Source organism: Battus philenor, unplaced genomic scaffold (genome assembly GCF_028537555.1).
Source record: "Battus philenor isolate CCGP_79_NKW_IND1 unplaced genomic scaffold, ilBatPhil1.0.hap1 SCAF_16, whole genome shotgun sequence".
NCBI classification, from domain to species: Eukaryota; Metazoa; Arthropoda; class Insecta; order Lepidoptera; family Papilionidae; genus Battus; species Battus philenor.
In genome coordinates, this window is record NW_027181678.1 from 7,113,960 (window position 1) to 7,133,957 (window position 19,998).

Consider the following 19,998-nt stretch of genomic DNA (forward strand, 5'->3'; position numbering starts at 1 on the left):
ACAACGTTCGCAGGTACCGGACTTTTGATCGAGATACCGTTCGTTTAAGTCCATTATTCCACAAATGTTCCATGGGATTGATGTCTGAATGCCAACTTCAGTCATGAACTGGCGCCCGATTCTTGCTGTGAGAACGGGCGTTATCGTGCACTAAAAGAACGTCATCTCCAATGTAAGACTTTCGTAAGGCGTTGTCTTGCTTTACGAAGGTAAGGAAGGAGCCGGCGAAACATCACTTCATCTAATAATATTATTCGTCTTTTAAATACAACAGATGGTTTCTCATCAGTCTTAACTACCAGCTTCGACGTTTTCTAATAACATTTAATTCTTTAATGTTCATTTCTTAATGAGTATTTTTCTATTAACCTTCACAATACTACTTCAAGTTATCTAAAAGACAAAAAAATAAAAATTTAAACTATTTACTTCATTTATAAAAATGGTTGTCAGCACCGAAATACAATATCAGAAATTCAATTTCTTCAATAAAATTGCAGATATATGCTTGTCGAAAATTCATCATGTGACTACCAAAACATATACTTTAGAAAAAAATACTTGTTTGTACTGTATTGCAAGTATTTTATGTTAAAATATTATTTTAATTACCATTTATACTTATAGAGATAATAACTAGTAATTAATGAATGTTGATTTTAATGGTTCAAACATGTTTGTTACTTAAAAGAGAAACATTTAAATCATGTGTGTTGGCCATAAATAGAGGCAAAGGAAATATGTCTTAGAGACGTGTGTTGGATCGCTGACAAGTAAATGTGAATTTTATAACGCATTCCTAAAACATTGCCACGCAAATCAAAAGGATTCAATGAAACTTCCATCTGATCACGACCAAAAACAAAATCGACATCATCCGATCTGCAGTAGGCCAATGTATGTTGTAGTTTGTGCTTTCTTTCAGTACACTTGTGAATCAATTGAGAAAACTACAAAACCTAATGAACAAATTATGTATGTTAAAGTAAATATAATCAAATAATAATAAATGCATAGTTTACCTTTTTATAGTATCTGTTATTTAAATAGAACATTCCTATGTACTTAGTCTTGCCATAAATATTGTTATAAAGAAAAGCACGATTTTTTTTTTATACGTAACATTTATTCCTTTCATAGTGAGTTAGTTTAATACATCAATATATAACTATTAAAAATATACAATGTTTATTCGAAGTGGTCTCCATTGGCTGCAATACAGTCTTTTAAACGTTGAGGCCAGTTATCAATAGCAGCACGAACTCTTTCTAGAGGAAAATTCTTCACTGCCAACCGAATGGATCGTTTTAGGGACTCCAAATTATCATGGCGTTTAGAGCAAGCCTTACTCTCTAAAACTGACCATAAATCATAATCCAATGGATTTAGGTCAGGACTTGACGACGGCCAGTTTTCAGTGCTGATAAAGTCCGGAACGTTAGTTTTCAACCAAGATTGGGTGGATCGAGCTCTATGACCCGGTGCCGAGTCTTGTTGAAAGCACCATTCTTTGTTATTGAACATGGTGTTAGTTAAAGGCTTAACTACCGTCTCAAGAATGGTATTTTGATAAACTTGTGCCGACGTTTTAATACCTTTTTCACAAAAATATGGCTCAGTCACCCCTTCATAGCTAACACCCCACCAAACCATCACTGAAGTGGGATAATGCCCACGTTGTACTCTGTTTACTAATTGCGAAGCTTCTTTAGAGCTTCCAGCATAAATACGGTCATTTTGTTTATTAAAATACTGCTCAATTGTAAAAATTTTCTCATCCGTAAACAAAATTTTTTTGTGACCTCCCTTTGCGTACCGCTTAAGTAGTTGTTTGGATTTTACCACCCTATTCTTCTTTAAATTATCAGTTAAGAAGTGACCAGTACGTCTCTTATAGGCTGCAAGTCCTAAGTCATCTTTTAATATACGCGACATGGTTCTAGGAGCTATCTTCATCTCCCGAGATAAAATCTTTTGCTTACGGACAGGATTTCTTCGAATTCTTTCCCTAACTGCTTTAATCACCTTTTTCACACGAACGGTACGTGGACGGCCAGATCTTTTTCTGTCACAAACAGAGGAGGTATCATTGTACCTATCAATAGCCCGGTAAACAAACATTTGACTAATACCAAGCGGGTGGAGGGTTTTAAAAATTGCACTTTTCTCCATACCTACTTTATGTAAGGCAATCACAGCGATTCGGTTCTCTTTATCACCCCACTCCATTTTAATATAACAAAATATTTAACAATATAATGGCGCGAAAATAAGAAAACACATCAAGCAATCATATAAAAATGACAGATTCCAAATTCAAACGCAATATTTTCTTTTTTTGAATAGTAACAGTATTTATGGCCAGACTAAGTACATCCAAACATTCTGAAAAAAAAAAAAAAAATGAAATTTGTAATAAATCTAAGCAATTATTTTCAAACTATGTTGATGTAAAATAAATCAGTTGTTACCATACCATTTTCTCCCCATGATTTTGTGAGACAGGGATAACTTTGTATTTCATCATAAAAGTATTTAAAAAAATACACCAAGAATATTATTTTAAATGTAACAAGAAAATTTAAAGGTTTTCTGCTATTAAAAACTTAAATCAGGTATTTATAGATCCAAATTCAATATTACTACGTTTTTCTAAATTGAATAGAATTTAGGACACTAATATTTAAAAAAGAAAAATTGTCATATCCAAAATCGTTTAAACACATTAAATATCCAGTCCATATTGGAAATTATATGTAGTAGTGTGCTTATGTTATATTTACCTTGATTGTTAAAATATCATTCTATTATTAAGAGTATGTACAGCAATAATAGTGGAGACTACTGGCTCTGTTGTTACCATATCATATTTTAACTGTATAAGGTTGATAACTATTTTCATTATCATTTCTTTTTTTACAATATTTTTAGTCAAAAGTGTATAATCTTTATATTGTAGTTTATGATATATTATGTATATATATTATATATGAACTACATATGTTTTAAGTATATTCACATTTTATTCTCCTTCTAGCAATCTTCGCAGCAATATTACTTATACTTTTGATGTTGATTCCTAAAACAAAAAATAAATCATTTCAACATTTTTTATTTGATTTGGCAATGTTTTTTTGCACCTAACTAAAATATCAGAATTTCTTTATCTTCAATAAAATTACAGATATATGCTTGTCAAAATATTCATCACATAAGTTCTATATGTACCTATTAAAACCTATTTAAAACATTTTTTATTAAGAAAAGGACCAATATATAGCTACTTCCGCCATGCAACAGCCGTTAAATCACTCGAGTGATTTATCGGTGGTAGTTTGTGTAATTCGCATTGTTTGTCGCATGCGCATTTATCAGCAGGCTGGCGGGCGGTGCACTTAATGCACGACTGCTGCTGCGTAGCGGAAGTAGCTATATATTGGTCCTTTTCTTAGAATGGACTTCCGCAAAGTAACGCAATCCATTAGACATTTTTTATTACACAGACATTGTTTTCAAGCACATTGATGGAATACACTTTCTACTTATATTTAGTTTTTGGTACAAAAGATAAAACAATATGCAAAGAAAACTCCCGATCTTATGACGCAAAAGTGAAGTGAACCTGGACCACGAGGTGCTTTATTAGTTTCGAATAGATAAATATATGCCAACAATAAGAACATTAAAGTTAGCCGCCAATAAAAAATACTAAACAATGGATGATATGCTACTTATTTTTAGATCTATATTCAAAAGATATCTGCTATATTTTTTTTTTGATTTGTCTAAAATCTTAATACTCAATGTATACAAAAATACCACTTATAGATAGCAAACAATTGTTTTAATTCAAAAAATGGAATAGGTTTCAAATATTTTTTCCGGGACCTCAAAATTGCATTGTTTATTGGAAATTATACCAAATAGTAAACTAGTATATTTACCTAAATTGTTAAATTCGCCTTCCATGTGGTCAAACGCCAAACTTATTCTACAAAAGGAAAAAGGAAAGCTATTACATATACTATTCAGATGGGTGTAATGTATTGATGATACTTAAGTTGTTTGCTCAGTTGTTACCATACCATATTTTCCCCACGATTTTGTGAGACAGGGATAACTATATTTATCATCATTTTGAAGAAATTTTTAAATATTACAAATTGCCGTGAACAGAAAATTGTTTTAAGACTGCAGATTTAATTCTAGCTTCTAAATTATTATTATGATATTACAGATAAAACAAAATAATTAAATGGAGATAAAGAAAAAAAAAACAAGTATATGTTGATATCTATAAACAATATAGTGTATGCTAATTTGGATATCCACATTGTTAATAGTAAAAAATATTTTGTCACGAAAAAATTTCTACATATGCACACACATACACAGAGAAAGTATTATGTGAACATTGGAATAAATTGTTGTATCATGTACTAAGATTTACTGGTATACACATTGACTTAACATACTATATGAAGTAGTAGTTGCTCGATTTTTTCTTACCTGGTAGTAAATTTAGGTGCTAGATTTACTATTGATTGTTGTTTTATAATTATCTGAAACAACACAAAATGTTTATTAATACATACAAATTTCAACAAATAATAATTAACATTAGTTCTTGTAATCAGTTCATCAATCAACACAATTATTCAGACTGGGGCGATATTTTATCATCATTTTAACTAGTAAACAATGCATTCATTACATAAATTATGAATCATGGATTTAGATTTTCCATAGATAGGTACATTATTGGATAGATTATTCCATATTATTAAGTTCTTTACATGAAACTTGATAAGTTTTCTTTCAATGTTCATTTATTAAATATGTAATAACGATTACATAAACGTATTAATTTAAAAACTATCTTTGCTTTAAAAATGTAATTAATAAGTCATTAACATACCCTAATCAACGGGAACTTGATTGTTTTTCATATGCTGCCCTGAAATAAGAAAATACTGTTAATTTTTTTAAGGTTTAGTAAAATAATTGTAGATATAAAAGTTCTGTCAGAATATCAATCAACACATTGCTTCAGACTGGGGCGATAAATTATCATCATTTTAACTAGTTAGTAATGTATAAATTATATATCATGTGATTTAATTCATAATACTAGTGTTGCGGTTTTTGCAGAAATAGGAAGCAAACAATGGTGACAAAATGAGTACAATGTCGCTTGATTGAGGAAACCAGCAATATATTTGTGTAAATGATTGTATTCTAATAAACTTTAGCGGTGTTTAGTTCTATGTATCTTTTTCAAAATCAACCACTACTAACAAACTTTGTGAGGTGTAAATACAAATCAAATATATAATACTGAACTTTCTAATGATTTAACTATTTCACAAACATACCTTATTATAACAATTAGCTCCTTCACCGGTAATAAATTGTAGATGGAAATCTAAAATTAAAAAACATTATATTACTTTAAGGTCTATGTCATTGTTGTACATATGCAATAAAGAGACTATCAGTAACTATCAATCATCAAACTACAGCTAGGGGCGATACTAAAATCCATCATTCTATGTATTTTTTGTTAAAGGACCTAAATATTAATTAAATAGGATGCAAGTTAAAACTATGAAAACTACTTACCAAAATGTGCTGAATAATATTAAAATATTGCCATCTTCAGTTATTATAGTATATCTGTAAACAATGTTAATGATTATTGTGAAGAATTTTAATTTTTTTTATTGTATAAAAATTCATATTTTAGTAGATACAACACTATTAATTACATTAAATGTGGTTTTTTGTATTGAAATAATGTCTCAAATGTTCCACTCAACCCTTAAACATATGGTTATAATAATAATCAAATGTCTTACACAGAGTGTGATGCTGTTCCTAACCAGAGTCACACATACTAGTTGTCTAAGTATGCATCGGCTTTGGTAGGGTACAAAAAAAATTTAAATGGGCAAATTCATCTGATTCAATAGAATGTGTACAGTTCAAGAGGACGGTATGTAGTAACTAATATAATATTTTTGAGACAGATATCACTAATTCAAAATTTAATCGAAAATTAGTCAACTATATTAAAAACTTACTTTTTATCTGATTTTATATCAGGGTAGATTTTGTTTAAGACCTGTGAACAAAAGATTATATGTTATGAAGTGGCAATTAGATTATTTATAAATAAATTACAGAGTTTCTAAACATCAGTTGAATTGGTAATGGTAAAATCACAACCTGGGTTCATACGAACGAGACTATTTTATTATTCATCATATTAAAATGCTGTTTTTGGCAATATTTTAAAAACTGTGCTGATATTGTAATAATCTAAAAAGATTCATTCAGATTAATTTTCTGTTACTGTATTTAATGACCAGTGAGTATTTCATACTGAAATTTAAAAATAAACTGTGTAGTCAATTTAACCAAAAAATATTTCATTTTCATCAAATCGAAAGTCAGATACATGGTTATTATAGTGGGCAGTTACAATATTATTAATCTGCTGGCTCTTTTACTCAAGTTATACATGCAATTTGTCTCAACATGAATCAGCTTGGGTAGATAAATTACAACATCTAATTGCATTATTAACATTAAAGTATCGCTATCATGTGATAGTACCATGCTGTATTAAAATAACATTTTTTTATAATTAACAAGGTCCTGAAATGTTAGTAATCAAATCTTATTTTTGAAATATTTCACATACCTTAATTCAACTATATCATGACTTGACAGCATTGGAGGCCTGTGAACAAATGATTTTATATTAGTAATTGGCAATCAGAGCATTTATAAAAAAATAATAAATTTTAAATTATCAGTTTTATTGGTAATGGCAAAATCATAACCTGAATTCATACGAACGAGACTATTTTAATATTCATCATGAATACAATGCTATTTTTGTTAATATAATACACATTACATAGACCTGGATGTATACTATATATTAATAAGTGTATAGTATTTGGTTTAGATAAATTCAGACCAATCAATGAACTTGGTTAGTTGATTTTATTTTATGCAGTTCATACAATCAAACCTTTTTTGAATTAATAAATTATAGCACATAAAGAAGATATTATTAGTTGAATAACAATGCACATATGCTTGTACTGTTGACATTTTCCATGTTTCAATGCATTAAGTCAAATATAACTAGATGTCCCCTGCAACTCCATCCATGTGGAATTACAAAAAAAAATATTTATTTTAATTATATGAGCTGGACATCACTTTCAAATTTACATAAATTCTTATATTAACCTCAACTCGAAATAACATCATTTAATCTCCATTCATTTCAATTCAAATCGCCAATCTGTCACAGCAATATAAGAAGTTCTTTAGAATGACAGTGGCACGATCTGTGCTAAATTGGTCGTACCAAATTTGAAACCATGAACTCATGCACAATTTTACTAAAGAACATCACATGTACAAATGCATATTTTACAATTCTATAAAGGACCTATGGGTAAAATTTTGTTTTTATATACACAGATTACAACATTTTTAATTACTTACATAAGTGATATCATTACTCAGCTTTACACCATGGTGCATCATCTTCATAATAGTTGATAGATGTCCACTGAATAGGCTTCTTCTAAACATAGGTCTTGCTCTATCAAAATCCAGCTTTACTAAGATGTCATGTGGTCACAATTGAGAACTTTTCAGCCCTATTAGCCAGTCACTGGATGTGCAATTACCCTCATCACTGTCATATTATATATCTTGTTGGTGACTGGTTTTTTTTGGATATTTTTGACTCAATCTCACAACAAAGCTCTGTACATACATCAGCTATGGCTGCAATAAAATTATACACATATATTTATATAATAATAATAAATAAAAAAAAACTGAAATTATCATTATGACAATTAATGTTACATTCAACCCTTGGATGACTTGTATAAACAAGGCATCTTACACGGAATGTTTTAATGTTCCTAACCAGAGTCACACATGTCTGATTAATGCAGTACATGTATCGGCTTTGGTAGGGTAAATTTTTTTAATATAAATAATAATTTGCAGCTTTGCAAAATGACTTTACTTTCAAACATTGTTACATAAAAAGTGGATTAAATTTATATTTTGTTGAAATTTTCATTGATAGTGTAAAGTTGTAAAATTTTAAAAACATACTTACATGAAGCAGAATGTTGTATTTAATTTTTCACCATTTATTAACACCACTTCCTCTCTGTGGGAAAAAAAAAATAGATTATGAATACATAAAGTTTTTATATTTTTAAATGTCTTTTATTAGGAATTTTAAATTATTCAACTCGTAATTGCAAAATTCTAAATAAAAAATACAAAAACTATAAATTTACCTTATGGAATACTGCCAGGAAAATACCTGGAACATAAAACAAATTGAGTAAAGACACAACATTATATTCTACCCAAATAATAAAGCTTACCTTAACAGAAATTATAGGGAGCTATAATTTCAATACAATAAACACAAATAGTTGTTAAAAGTAATTCTTTATTTTGAAGAGTCTTTTGAAAGTCATACACTTATATTTTCAGACACAAAACATGAATTACTTTTTAGCTGGCTTCTTCCCTGAAGACTCTTTCTTAACACGTGGTTTCTTCACGGCTGCTTTAGGGATTTTCTTCTTACCAAAAGCACCACTTCGCGCCGCTTTCAATTTCAAGCTCTTGAATACTGGTGTTCTTGCGCGGTTCCTCTTAACGCGGGCTGCGCTAAGCTTAAATCTGTCGTAGTCTGTCATCTGAGCTCGTTTTTCTTTGTTTTCCAACTTTTTAGCCCATTGACTTTCTGCCCACTTCTCATTAAGCTTTTCATCGGTCCATGCTTTCCTTACAACACGTGTGGGTGCTGTAAATGGAAACTTAAGACGAAATTTCGTTAGATGTAATTGGTTAAGGCGGATTTGTTGCCTGGGGACGCCGCTGCCGGGACCATCTACGAGGGCACGAGTTTGGTCAATGACATCGACCACGCTTACTAATTTTCCTTTCAATGGGCCTTCGGCTACTAAAGCCACTCGCCCAGGTTGGACGAATCTTGCAAACGGCATGACGTCCTGAAATAGGACCAAACCTTGTTAATTCGCACATCACAACTGCCAATTTCATAAATCAACAACTGTAGTATGCATGAATTAAAATCAGAAAATAACAAAATTCGCGAAAATTTAACTTATGAAATTGAAGAAGAATAATTTTAGAGCTATTAATAATAAAAATCAGAAAAGTTTAACTACTGATGAATTTGATTTTCACGGATAAAATTATCCTAACCTTAAAACGTCCTGTTTAACTTAAAGCACTTGCGTAAAAGACTTGACAACTGAATAGTCTATGCGTTTCCGCTTAAATGTCATTTTAAAAGTCTATGCATAGATACTTGGCATTTGAGTTAGGAAAAAGAAAACTGTCATAATACTTTCTTTAACCAAAAGTTACTTCTAAAAAATATTACAAAATATATAAAATGTAACTTGTAATTATTTTTTACACTAATATTAATTGCATTAATGACTTTGGGCATTAAGTGCTCAGTTAATGGTTTGTTTAAAAATCAATTAATTAGTTGTCGTTATGATTAGTTCATAAATATTTTTAAGCGTATAAAGTTAAATATAATAATATTAACAATTACATATACACCACGTTAATACGACATGTTATTTAATATTACGTAATGTTTATTTAATACTAATTAGACAGAAAATGTTTACGAAAAACATATGACGAATTGTTGCAATTTAATCATCTCCGATACTAAGTTTTTTTTTGGCATCAATAAGTCAGTTATTTTGTAATGGTAACTTTAGTTGGTACTTTAGATAATAAAAACATTACGTTGCTAAGCAGCGTCAAACACAACAAATAGATTAGTTTTTAAAAGGATATTTGAATATTTCAAGTAAAATGCGGCTTAAATATTCCAAGACATTAATAGACTCGCAGGTTATGATCACTGAAATTATAACGATTATTTATAAAAGAACAGACAGTTTATTTCAAGTTCAAATATTTCAGGATAGTGATTACCCAGTAGCAGATTTAAGTTGGTCTCCTAATAATGTAAAGTTAGCAGTTGCAACGAGTGAGCGCCAAATATTGCTATACGACCGTGACGGTACAAGACGAGATAAATTCAGCACCAAACCTGCCGATCCCGCAGCCGGAAAAAAATCTTATGTTATAACAAGTAAATAGTAATTTTATTATTATTTGTACATGGTTTCAAATACTTTCCATTGAAGGTTCGATAAAATTTACTAACGTGTGTAAACACATCAAGCATCTTCTACGCTATTGTGTGAAATACTAATAATAAAAATTAAATTTTAAATAAATTTCAATTAGACTCTTTTACATAATTTATAAAAAAACTGTGATTTTTTATAAGTAAAAAAATAACGTTGGAAAAAACATTTTACATATAAAAATATTCGAGGGAGTTTTTAAGATTTTGCGCCGATGTGCCCATATGGACAGCGCGTTCCTCCACGGGTGCATTAAGTATATTTAGTTAACTCACTTTATAATGAAATACATTTTGATGAAACGGTTTATTAGGCATATCATTCAGCGAAAACTCTGAGTTACTCGGGATAGCTCAATCCGACAACATGGTGTTCGTATATCGAGTTGGCGCTGATTGGAGCGGCAAGAAAGTAATTTGTAACAAATTCGCGTTAACCGGCGCGCCCATCAAACTGTTGCCAGGCGAAACTGGATTTTTAACTGGCACTACCGATGGAAAAATAAGGTACATGTATATATAAAAGGTAAAATGTATAAATATTAACGCGTTACGTAAATGTGCAATATAATTATTAATTTTTATGTTTAAACATTAACTGAATTTGATGTGCGTCTACCTGAATTAAATTTTCTGTTTGGTATGAATAAGAGACAAATGGGCATTACTATTATGAAAATTACTCCCTGCGTACATACAGGTATAGTTTGTTGCCTTCCTCGCTCAAGCAAATAGTGATCAGTCTCAGTCGTCCTTGTGTATCCAGGGAATTTTTTTATTCTAAAGTGTTTTCTATGATAAGACAACGCTTCACCTTCATTCGAATATCCGATTTATGATTATAAGTATGAAAATGTTATTTCTCCTAATGTTTATTGTTTTTAAAGGGCATTAGATTGTAAAACGAATAAAAGTTCAAGTGTGTGGTCGGCGGGATCGTGTTGTGTATCTCTCGATCGCAGCGACGGAACAATTGCATCGGGTCATGTCGATGGTACCATATATCTTAACGGACGTTTGTTACTTCGATATACGTTGCCGCCTACAGCGTTGTTGCTATTACTGCCTTATGTAAGTCACATCGAATTTTTGTCCACGCTTATTTTTCTCGGATATGCTTACCGATAAACTGAATAAAAAAAAAAGGATTTAGTAGTAGAGAATCTCAAGAGTAGAGAGAAATTCTCTATCCTATTTGAAAGATGAAGGTGTTGTATGAAGAACCGTGTGGATGTTCCATATGGAACGGATTCGTAATGCTTGTATTTGACAAATTAAATGGATATTTATACATCTACAGACATAATATCGTGTAAAGTTCCTACTTGTGTTAGTGATAACTAAAACTATTTATTTATCTTATACGCCAAAAGAACGCTGATGTTCTTGACTGCATGTCGCCGAGTCCTATTTATCGGCTAACGCACGCAAGATGGCACAAGACTTTACTGATGGCAGTGAATACATCCCTAATGATTACCACCAGTGTGTACCGATCTGGTGTAATTGCAGTACATCTTTTCACAACCCTTTACTTCTTTATTTTTTCTTTGCTTCTTTAGACTTAGCGCTCTGCATTGCCATGACAATTTCAAATGTTTCTTGGCGGGCAGTGTAAGCCATGTCAAAAAACTGTACGGTTTGCGTCAAAATAAAACGAGTATCCTGTTCGTCTATTATAGTTGGTAGTGGGGTCATGCGACGGTCGGATTTCTATATATGAAGCGCAACGAGGTGCTCTCCTACGTAGTTTGGAGCCCCAGCTTCCACCTGATCGAAGAGACTTTGTGGCTGCAGTCGCAAGTCCTTCTGGACAGGTAAATATAATGCAATTTATTGAAGAAGATTGACATTAATTTTGACTTTTTCAAAGATCTCTTCAATTAAAGCCGTTGTGAGGCTGTGAATGATTTTAAATACTAAAAAATCCTTACGATTCAATTACTGCACACACAGGACATCGCTAAGATGTGCTACCGATAAATTCCTGAACCAAAAAAAAATCTTTTGCCAAACTGGTAAAGTTTGGAAAACAAACATTTAACTACTTAAAGGTCGGTTAGAAGTAACATCGTAGGTTACACCAATGTCCGTTAACAAGACTCAATAGACGGTGTAATTAAACTGCAAAATAAATAAAGAGGCAATATTTAAACATAAAAGTGATAACAATAATTCTTGCCTAAGCATAACAATCATTTCATTCGTATGACGTTCTCTGCTGGATAAAGGCTTCCTCCCCTATAGAATTTTAATAAAACCGGTTGAAAGTACTCTGTATCTAGAATCTTGACGACTTTAAGAAGATTGTCAGTAGTACTACGCTGTGCTTGCCGGTCCTTGGTCTTCACTCCAGAATATGAAGACCCCAGTTGCTATCAGTTCTGCGTATTACGTGGTTCGACCACTGTCACCGCTAGGTTATGACGGTTATTTTAGTTCGTCTACGGATGTTCTCAATTTCGATTCCATCTCGAGTAATTTCAAGCATAGCTCTCTCCATGTCATGTAGAATTACTGCGAGCTTGCCAATGAAGTCAGACGCCATATTGATAAGCTTAGATTGCCTAAGTCTAGGTTGCCAGTGTTATTATTACTTTCAGACGATTGCATTTGGCGTATTCGATGGGTGTCTGGTGGGAGAAGTGAAGGAATCCGGTAATATCGAGCTTTCGCAGTTAAACATACCCAACTTATACGCGACACGAGCACTCGCGTGGAGTGGAGACGGTACAAAGCTAGTACTTGCATCTCAGACAGGTGCTGTCATACAATTAGAAGCTGTCCTTAGGTAAGATATAGTATTCTATACATTAACGACAAGCCGAAATCGTTGCTAGGGTAACATGTGGCTAATGACAGAAAGTTAAAAGCTTTTTTCATCATATTTGCTTTTCAACGGGTCCGTTTAAAGGTTGACGCACGAATAATTTAAATAAATTGGTGTTTTATCGAGACAGCCCAATCGTTCTTCTACAACTCCAATGGGTATGAATTTTCGTGTTTTATTTACACGAGTGTTAACCACGGTAATATAAAATAAAAAAAATGATAAATGAAGATTAATACTTATTGCAAGGCAAGATGTAAAAAGTACTTTTTTGAATGGCATTAATTTTAAAAATAAGAAATATAATTTTTTTATCCTTTTTTGAGAAGTTAGCCAATGCCATAACCTTATTTCGGCTTGACTAAAAAGTAGTCAGTAAAAGGCACGTCCAATACATTTTTTTAATAACATTCCTTTTCAACTTTTCGTTAAGTATAAGAATTTGTATTTTAAGATTTTATTACATATTACCGCTAAAAATTATGTTAATGAAAAGACGGCGCAGTTTCGAATTATAAAAATATAAAACATGCATATAAAATATCTCTATCGAAAGCAATGTAAAATTTTAAAAGAAATCCACATTAGATGTTAGAGGGTTAATGTATGTTATATGTAGCAGGCAACGTTAATAAATACTAGTCCTCTGGGCCTCATTTTTTAAAGAAAAAATATTTAATTTTGTTTGATTGGACAGGCAATTTATTTAAATTGAAAGTACTATCGAGGCCGTAAATTGGAACAAAATAATAGTTTCAACTTAATTTCGTTCGCAGTTGCACTCGCCCGAAGAAGGATTTATTTTGTAGATAGTAAATATATTTTTAATAAATACATAAATTAATAAATAAGTCTTTAGATAGAGCTTATAACTGTTTATATTTATTGGAGAGCTGTAACTTGAGTAAACGATATACATTTACATACGCGTAACAACCTTACAGGCTAGTTGAACATCCACAAAATAAAGATAAAAAGCGAGACGGGAACGCAATTGTTATATTAAGTAATTTAAAATATATTTTTTATTTTGAATATCGTTCTCAAATCCACTACATCGCTAACACTGTTTATGATACAGTAGAGATATTGATATTGGCGTTTTTACGCCCAGAACTGTTGTGAATAGGACAGACTAAGACCACATGGAGAACAAATAAAGCAGGAAGCTCAAAAGGTCTCCGAGTTCGCTAAATTGAAAAAATTACCAGAGGTGTGCTTTGGTTTTGGTTTAGGCGTTGGGTGTGGCGCGACAGTGTGGAAGTGCAGCATGTAAGCCCGCGCCAGCTGATCCTGAGTCGTCTCGCTAAGGACGCACCGCCGCTCACTGTTACCTCTAAACACGCACCTGAAATATTCAACGTTCGTTTTATCGGTAACTATTAATTTTTGTAGATACTGCTACTAAGATAAAAAATATTTGATCCCCAATGGTAAAGATTAAATGTTACTTGTATAGACGTACAGTGGTACCAAAATCGCTGTTCCGCCTTAGCCTGCGAGACAGTGATGGGGAGTATTGGACAATCCGTTTCGTCAATCCAATGCTTGCGGTGCTCATGTTCTTTTTTCTTCTGCCACCACCTCTTCCTAACGAACAGTACAGTGGTGTTTTTCGGTAGCACTATAGCACTTTAATTACCAATTTATGATAAATTATTCACACCGTGATGCAGATTTCATTCCTTCTTTTTCATTTTTTAAATCACTCTTGTTCGATGAGAACAGAAAATAATCACTTGAGAACAGTATTTTCAAAAAATATCTTTATTCAAATTTGAAATTTACTGAATTGTTAAATATTAATTGTTAAGTCGCTGGACAATGATTTCCCAAAAAACAGAAGTTTATTTATAGGTGTTAATATAAAAAAGACGCCTCGTTTCTTATACAGCTTTATCGGTACTGAGTTCACGGAGCATGAATATACTGTATTGTGATTTTGTTTGCATAATGTTAACTTGCTTACACCAACTATTTAGCTTTATAAATTTGTTAGTTAAAAATAGTACAAATTACGGACAGTTTTAAAATTAAATATTAATTATTAGGTAACGATTGGTATGCTGTTTGTCGCACAAGCTCCACTCTCATACTTTGCGACATAGCACGTGGATTAACAAGTGAGGTATGTAACAAGTTGTTTTTTCTTCAGATTGGATGTTTATTTACTTATTACTGATTTCCTTACAATTTTTTTCGATATCTTTTTGCACATAACAATATATATGCCGGAAGTCTGTAGTTTCTTCCGGCGTCAACTGATGACGCTAGTTGTTCGTAAATTAAATAAAAGGGCAACGCGCGGTGAAATCGACATTATTGACGAAAACTACGACACGCCATCAGAACTAGGATATAATCCGCACTTTCATAAAGACCTGCGATGAGTAACTACATTCTACGACAAGGAATTTATAAGCAAGGACTTTTTCGCTTCAATTTGGATGACGGCAAATTTGCTTCAGACAGTTATGTACACCCACCTACATTTGTCTGAGATAAAAAAAGGTGTTATTTATGCCTTGTTATCGTTTTACTGTGTTAAGTGCTACTAAAAAGCTTTGAAAAAACTTCAAGAAGAGTGCTGAAAGCGCAGGTGTGGGCTTAGCTCTCACGGATCTTCCATATCATGACATAGAAAGATTTTGAGAAGCTTTCAACGCTAGCTTTTAATAGAATCTTTCAACATAAACTAGCTTTAAGTTGAAGACGTTTTATTTTTTTGTGTTCACTGATGATATTCTTCATATAGTAGTAGAGCATTCCTAGGCTTTATCCTCGCAAAAAAATACTTTACAATTTACTGGATTTTTGTAAAAGTTTTTGTTTAATAAACTCTTTAAATGTAATAAATATAATAATTTAGAGATATAACACGGGGTTGTACCGCATAGTCTTTTTTTATAATTGACTTACTTTTGTGATACATTTTAACATGTAATGTACTTTATATTGTAGGGTACAAATAAATTTCTTGTGTAAAGAGAAATATTTATATATTTTTTAGATTACGTGGTCAGGAAGCGGGGAGCGCATTTATGCAGCGGTGGGAGGAGCCTGCCTGTTACATCGGGCTGGTGAACTTAGTGTTGTTGAGTACGGACTCGACAAAGTGTTGCATACAGTAAGTCTTTGTTGTACGAATAGTGGTCAAACACTCACAGAGTATTTGCTACACCTGTCGTTAGATCATTTTTATATTGGTAGTGTGCCTTACTTTGTTTCGTTCTGGATTATCTTGTTTATTCCTTTATTACTTACAGCTTCGCAGTTTGAAGCAAAGAGATAAGGTGTTCATACTAAACCTATTTACATTTATATCTACCAGGTCTAGGTCACTTAGGCGGACCCCCCACTGGACATAAAGACCCATGAGAGTGTAACTCATTTCGGCTGTCACTCATTCGTGGCTGTACATTACCAGTATTTTTATGCACGTAATTTTTAAAATGTGTCTTAAGCGTAGGCATACATAAAAAGGTAACAAACTACATTCAATCCCCTCGGTCAGTTAGTAGCTCATTAATTAAGAGTGGTTCCAATCCCAGATCGTAAGTCACAGGTTTGATGCTCGGGTGGCGATACATTTTGTGTGATGAAATCGCCGCTGCTTATGATTATTAAGGAAAAAATCGTGAAGAAACCGAATAGTTCTAAAATCATAAAATTGTTGTATACGAAGCAGCCACTAAACCGCGTAGAGCTTGTATGGTAAATTACTATATGTATTTTCTTTTTGTTAGCAAGTTTGTGTTTTACTGAAAACATTAAGAGAAAAGTAAAATTCTTACTACCATATTACGTTTTTATAGTTACGTTACATTTTTATATATTTACAACTTGGTTTTATTTTATAAAAATGTGATAAATTTGAGGATTCCGGCGTAATATAACATATAGATTATCTATTTATTTTGTCTCGTTATCTAATAGCATGTTCTATACATTTCCTGTTATTAAGTAATCGTTTGGAAATATTGTATTTTGTATGCAATGTCATGTATCGTATCCTTTACGCCTTAGTGGCACTTTAGGAATTAAGAGTTACTTAAAACACCTTACGAAATAATAAAAAAAAAATAATTTCAGGTACGTACGGAGAGAGTGAATCCACACGTCTTAAGTGTGCGTGTTAATGAAGGACCTACGCATTCTGCCGATCGGAAACACCTTGCTTACCTGCTGGACAAGCAGACTGTCGCCGTTCTAGATCTAGTTACAGGTGCTTTTTAATTAAACAAAGTAGTGGTACATGAGTGTTATAAAAATAACAACTATCAATAAAGAAACTTATCGCAATTATCCACAACACGTAAATAATATATTAGTAATTCTTTTATGCTTCATTGTACGATTGTATACCATGAAGTTAAATATATTATTGGTAATTCCGGAATTTGTAATGTTAACTTCAACAAAAAGTAAAAAAGGAAGAATATTACATCTATATTTACAAACTATGGGATTTCCCGGTGTAGGGGTGCAGGTGGGGCAATGGTGGCACGAGGCGCGCGTGGACTGGCTGGAATTAAACGAGAGCGCGCGCTTGCTACTTTTCCGGGATACTCGTCGCACCCTCACCTTGCTTCGCCTCGACACCGCCGACAAGGTATAGGTCATTTCTTAATTTTACATGAGGGGAATGCATTCATGACTCTACCTCTGCTGTGGAAACGGATACAAAATCTCCCATCGCAGCTCCGGAACTCACTTGCTCGTCTGTGTAGCGCGCATACAGATGCCGCTGAGAGCGACTGCATCGGGCCAATGGTAGAGCTGTACCTGTAGAGCTTGTGCGGATCTTTTAAGTTTCTTTTAGTTTCACCGTGGGTCATCATGTCACGGATACTGAGCCTCCCCTTCTTTTTTCCCGTACTAAGTGCTAATGGATTCGTTTATTAGAGATTTGCTCCAAAGCAAAAATTTAATTATATTATTTTATAAATTATATTATAAAACAAGCTATTTTTATATGTTTTTATAATAATCTAAAATGTATGTCAAAAGTTTTGCATTTCCAGCTCTATAAGTAAAAGCGATTTGTGCACATATGTTTACAAACATAGTCAAGGACGTGGGAAGAAGTAAGCTCGTCGTGGCGATATTTGGCATAAACAAGAAGGCATAGACCTCCCCATGTCTTGTACAGAGCGTTAAACAACTAACATGATGATCATGTTATTTACTCCTGTTCTATCAGTCCCTTGTAGATAAAGGCTTGTCTTGTCTTGTGTGATTATCGAGTAGCTGCTTCTATACCATAAGTTTTCTGTACGTGTCACGGCCTCCTGTTCTTCACAACACATGTCTAGAACAGAAAGATATTAGTATCCATTACTAGGCGCCCTCGTGGATTTTTTTTCATTTTTCCGCACTAGATGACCTTTCGTAAAGGACAAGTAGCTAGAATGATGACTTTTTAAATAGTATGACTAACCCTGATATGCGCAGGAGTGCATTGCGCGTAACGTGAGCTTCGTGCAGTGGATCGAGAACAGTGACGCAGTAGTTGCGCAGACGCAGAGTCATTTGCTCATATGGTAAGTACATATACAGGATGATCGATTATAGCTACCTATGCCTGGTCTACGGCTTGTGTTCTTCTCTCGAGAACCTTTCGAATATAACATAAAATATGTTATAACTTAAAGGTATAGTGCGTGGGAGCCGGGATGCGTGGAGACAGTCGAGTGCGAGGGCGGCGTCGCTGTGCAAGTGAGCGCGCGCCGGGTCATCTTGGAGGGCGGCCAGCTGCCCTTCATACAGCTTGACGAACATCGCCTTGCTTTTAGTATGTATCAACATCGGATTGCATCAAATCTCATTAGATAACTGATCGGAATAAGGAACACGCATTTGTAATTTGTAAATGACTTTATAGAAGACTGCACACCTTAGGAATGATGTGTTTGTCCCTCTGTGATTCCAATGTTTATTAAATTTTGTAATTTTATTTTTATTTGTATGAAAACGCTACCATGTCAGTCAGGCTACAGAACCAGAGTTCGAAACCAATCCAATTGCAGAGAGGTGTGAGACAGAGGGACGTAATCTCTCCAAAACTGTTCACCATTGCACTGGAATTTACAGTGGATAAAACTTTACTGAATTTAAAATTAATAGCGTTAATCTATTTTACACGTTGTTAACAAACTTTGTGATAAATAAGTATTCATTCGCCATTTTTTCATTTTAGTAGCTCGTTCTCTAATCCTAAATTGCAATTAAAGTTAGGGAAACCTTACTATTTTACCTTAATTTTATTAATAATTTCTTTCTCGATTGAGGTCGTTTGTTGATGTTTCACCAGGCTCAAATTGGACAAGTAAAAGCAAAAGATTTATAAAGTTAAGTTACTAAATAGATTTTTTTAATAATTACTTGTTTTACTTCTAAGAAAATCATAAAGATATTGTACAACTACAAGATTATATTTTATTACACGTAATTGATTTAATTATTGATGAATTATTTTAAGTGGGTTACATTTAATCTCGATCCGGTAAAATAACCAATGTAACGGCTCGAGTCGAGCATATCAACGGGTAAACGTTACTAGAAAGAGAGAAAAAAAATGTTCCGATTAACCAGATAGTGCACTCGGTGGCGGTGACCTGGACACCTGCGCCAGCTACCTAGAGGGTGTGGGCGGAGGGGCCGACGTGACCGCGCTTTGGCGTCAGCTCGCCGACACCGCGCTCGCAACTAATCATATTCAGGTTTTCATGATACCACTATAGCACATTAATTTATATATATGACATTGGTCTTAGTTTTTAATGTATTCATAATTCCTGAATTCTAATGTTTTAACTGTACTAAATGTAAATAAAAATATTTTGTAATAGACATCATCACATACACTTAGTTTTTTTTTCATTAAAGGATGTTTTACATAATC

The 19,998-nt window shown here is 32.9% G+C and overlaps 2 protein-coding genes across 2 annotated transcripts in view; one reads left to right on the forward strand and one right to left on the reverse strand.

The window, feature by feature from the left end:
* Nucleotides 1-8,488: 8,488 nt before the first annotated feature.
* RpL14 (ribosomal protein L14) lies at nt 8,489-9,390 on the reverse strand. Its single transcript, XM_068762295.1, has 2 exons — nt 9,292-9,390; nt 8,489-9,074 (listed from the first exon to the last, which is right to left on the reverse strand). The coding sequence occupies exon 2, from the start codon at nt 9,066-9,068 to the stop codon at nt 8,565-8,567; it is 504 nt and encodes a 167-aa protein (XP_068618396.1). The 5' UTR covers nt 9,069-9,074; nt 9,292-9,390; the 3' UTR covers nt 8,489-8,564.
* Nucleotides 9,391-9,924: 534 nt separating this feature from the next.
* The window catches only part of Oseg2 (intraflagellar transport protein Oseg2), a 31,247-nt gene continuing 21,173 nt past the window's right edge, over nt 9,925-19,998 (forward strand). The window contains exons 1-14 of the mRNA XM_068762600.1: nt 9,925-9,963; nt 10,036-10,207; nt 10,579-10,771; nt 11,152-11,335; nt 11,947-12,081; nt 12,868-13,055; nt 14,330-14,469; nt 15,146-15,222; nt 16,105-16,221; nt 17,187-17,319; nt 17,576-17,706; nt 18,549-18,637; nt 18,749-18,888; nt 19,689-19,816. Coding sequence (XP_068618701.1) covers nt 9,925-9,963; nt 10,036-10,207; nt 10,579-10,771; nt 11,152-11,335; nt 11,947-12,081; nt 12,868-13,055; nt 14,330-14,469; nt 15,146-15,222; nt 16,105-16,221; nt 17,187-17,319; nt 17,576-17,706; nt 18,549-18,637; nt 18,749-18,888; nt 19,689-19,816 — 1,866 coding nt within the window. The remainder of the gene's footprint in view (nt 9,964-10,035; nt 10,208-10,578; nt 10,772-11,151; nt 11,336-11,946; nt 12,082-12,867; nt 13,056-14,329; nt 14,470-15,145; nt 15,223-16,104; nt 16,222-17,186; nt 17,320-17,575; nt 17,707-18,548; nt 18,638-18,748; nt 18,889-19,688; nt 19,817-19,998) is intronic.

Bases quoted from the DNA above. Each gene is read 5' to 3' on its own strand.
- RpL14 (XM_068762295.1), bottom strand. From the start codon at position 9,068: ATGCCGTTTGCAAGATTCGTCCAACCTGGGCGAGTGGCTTTAGTAGCC.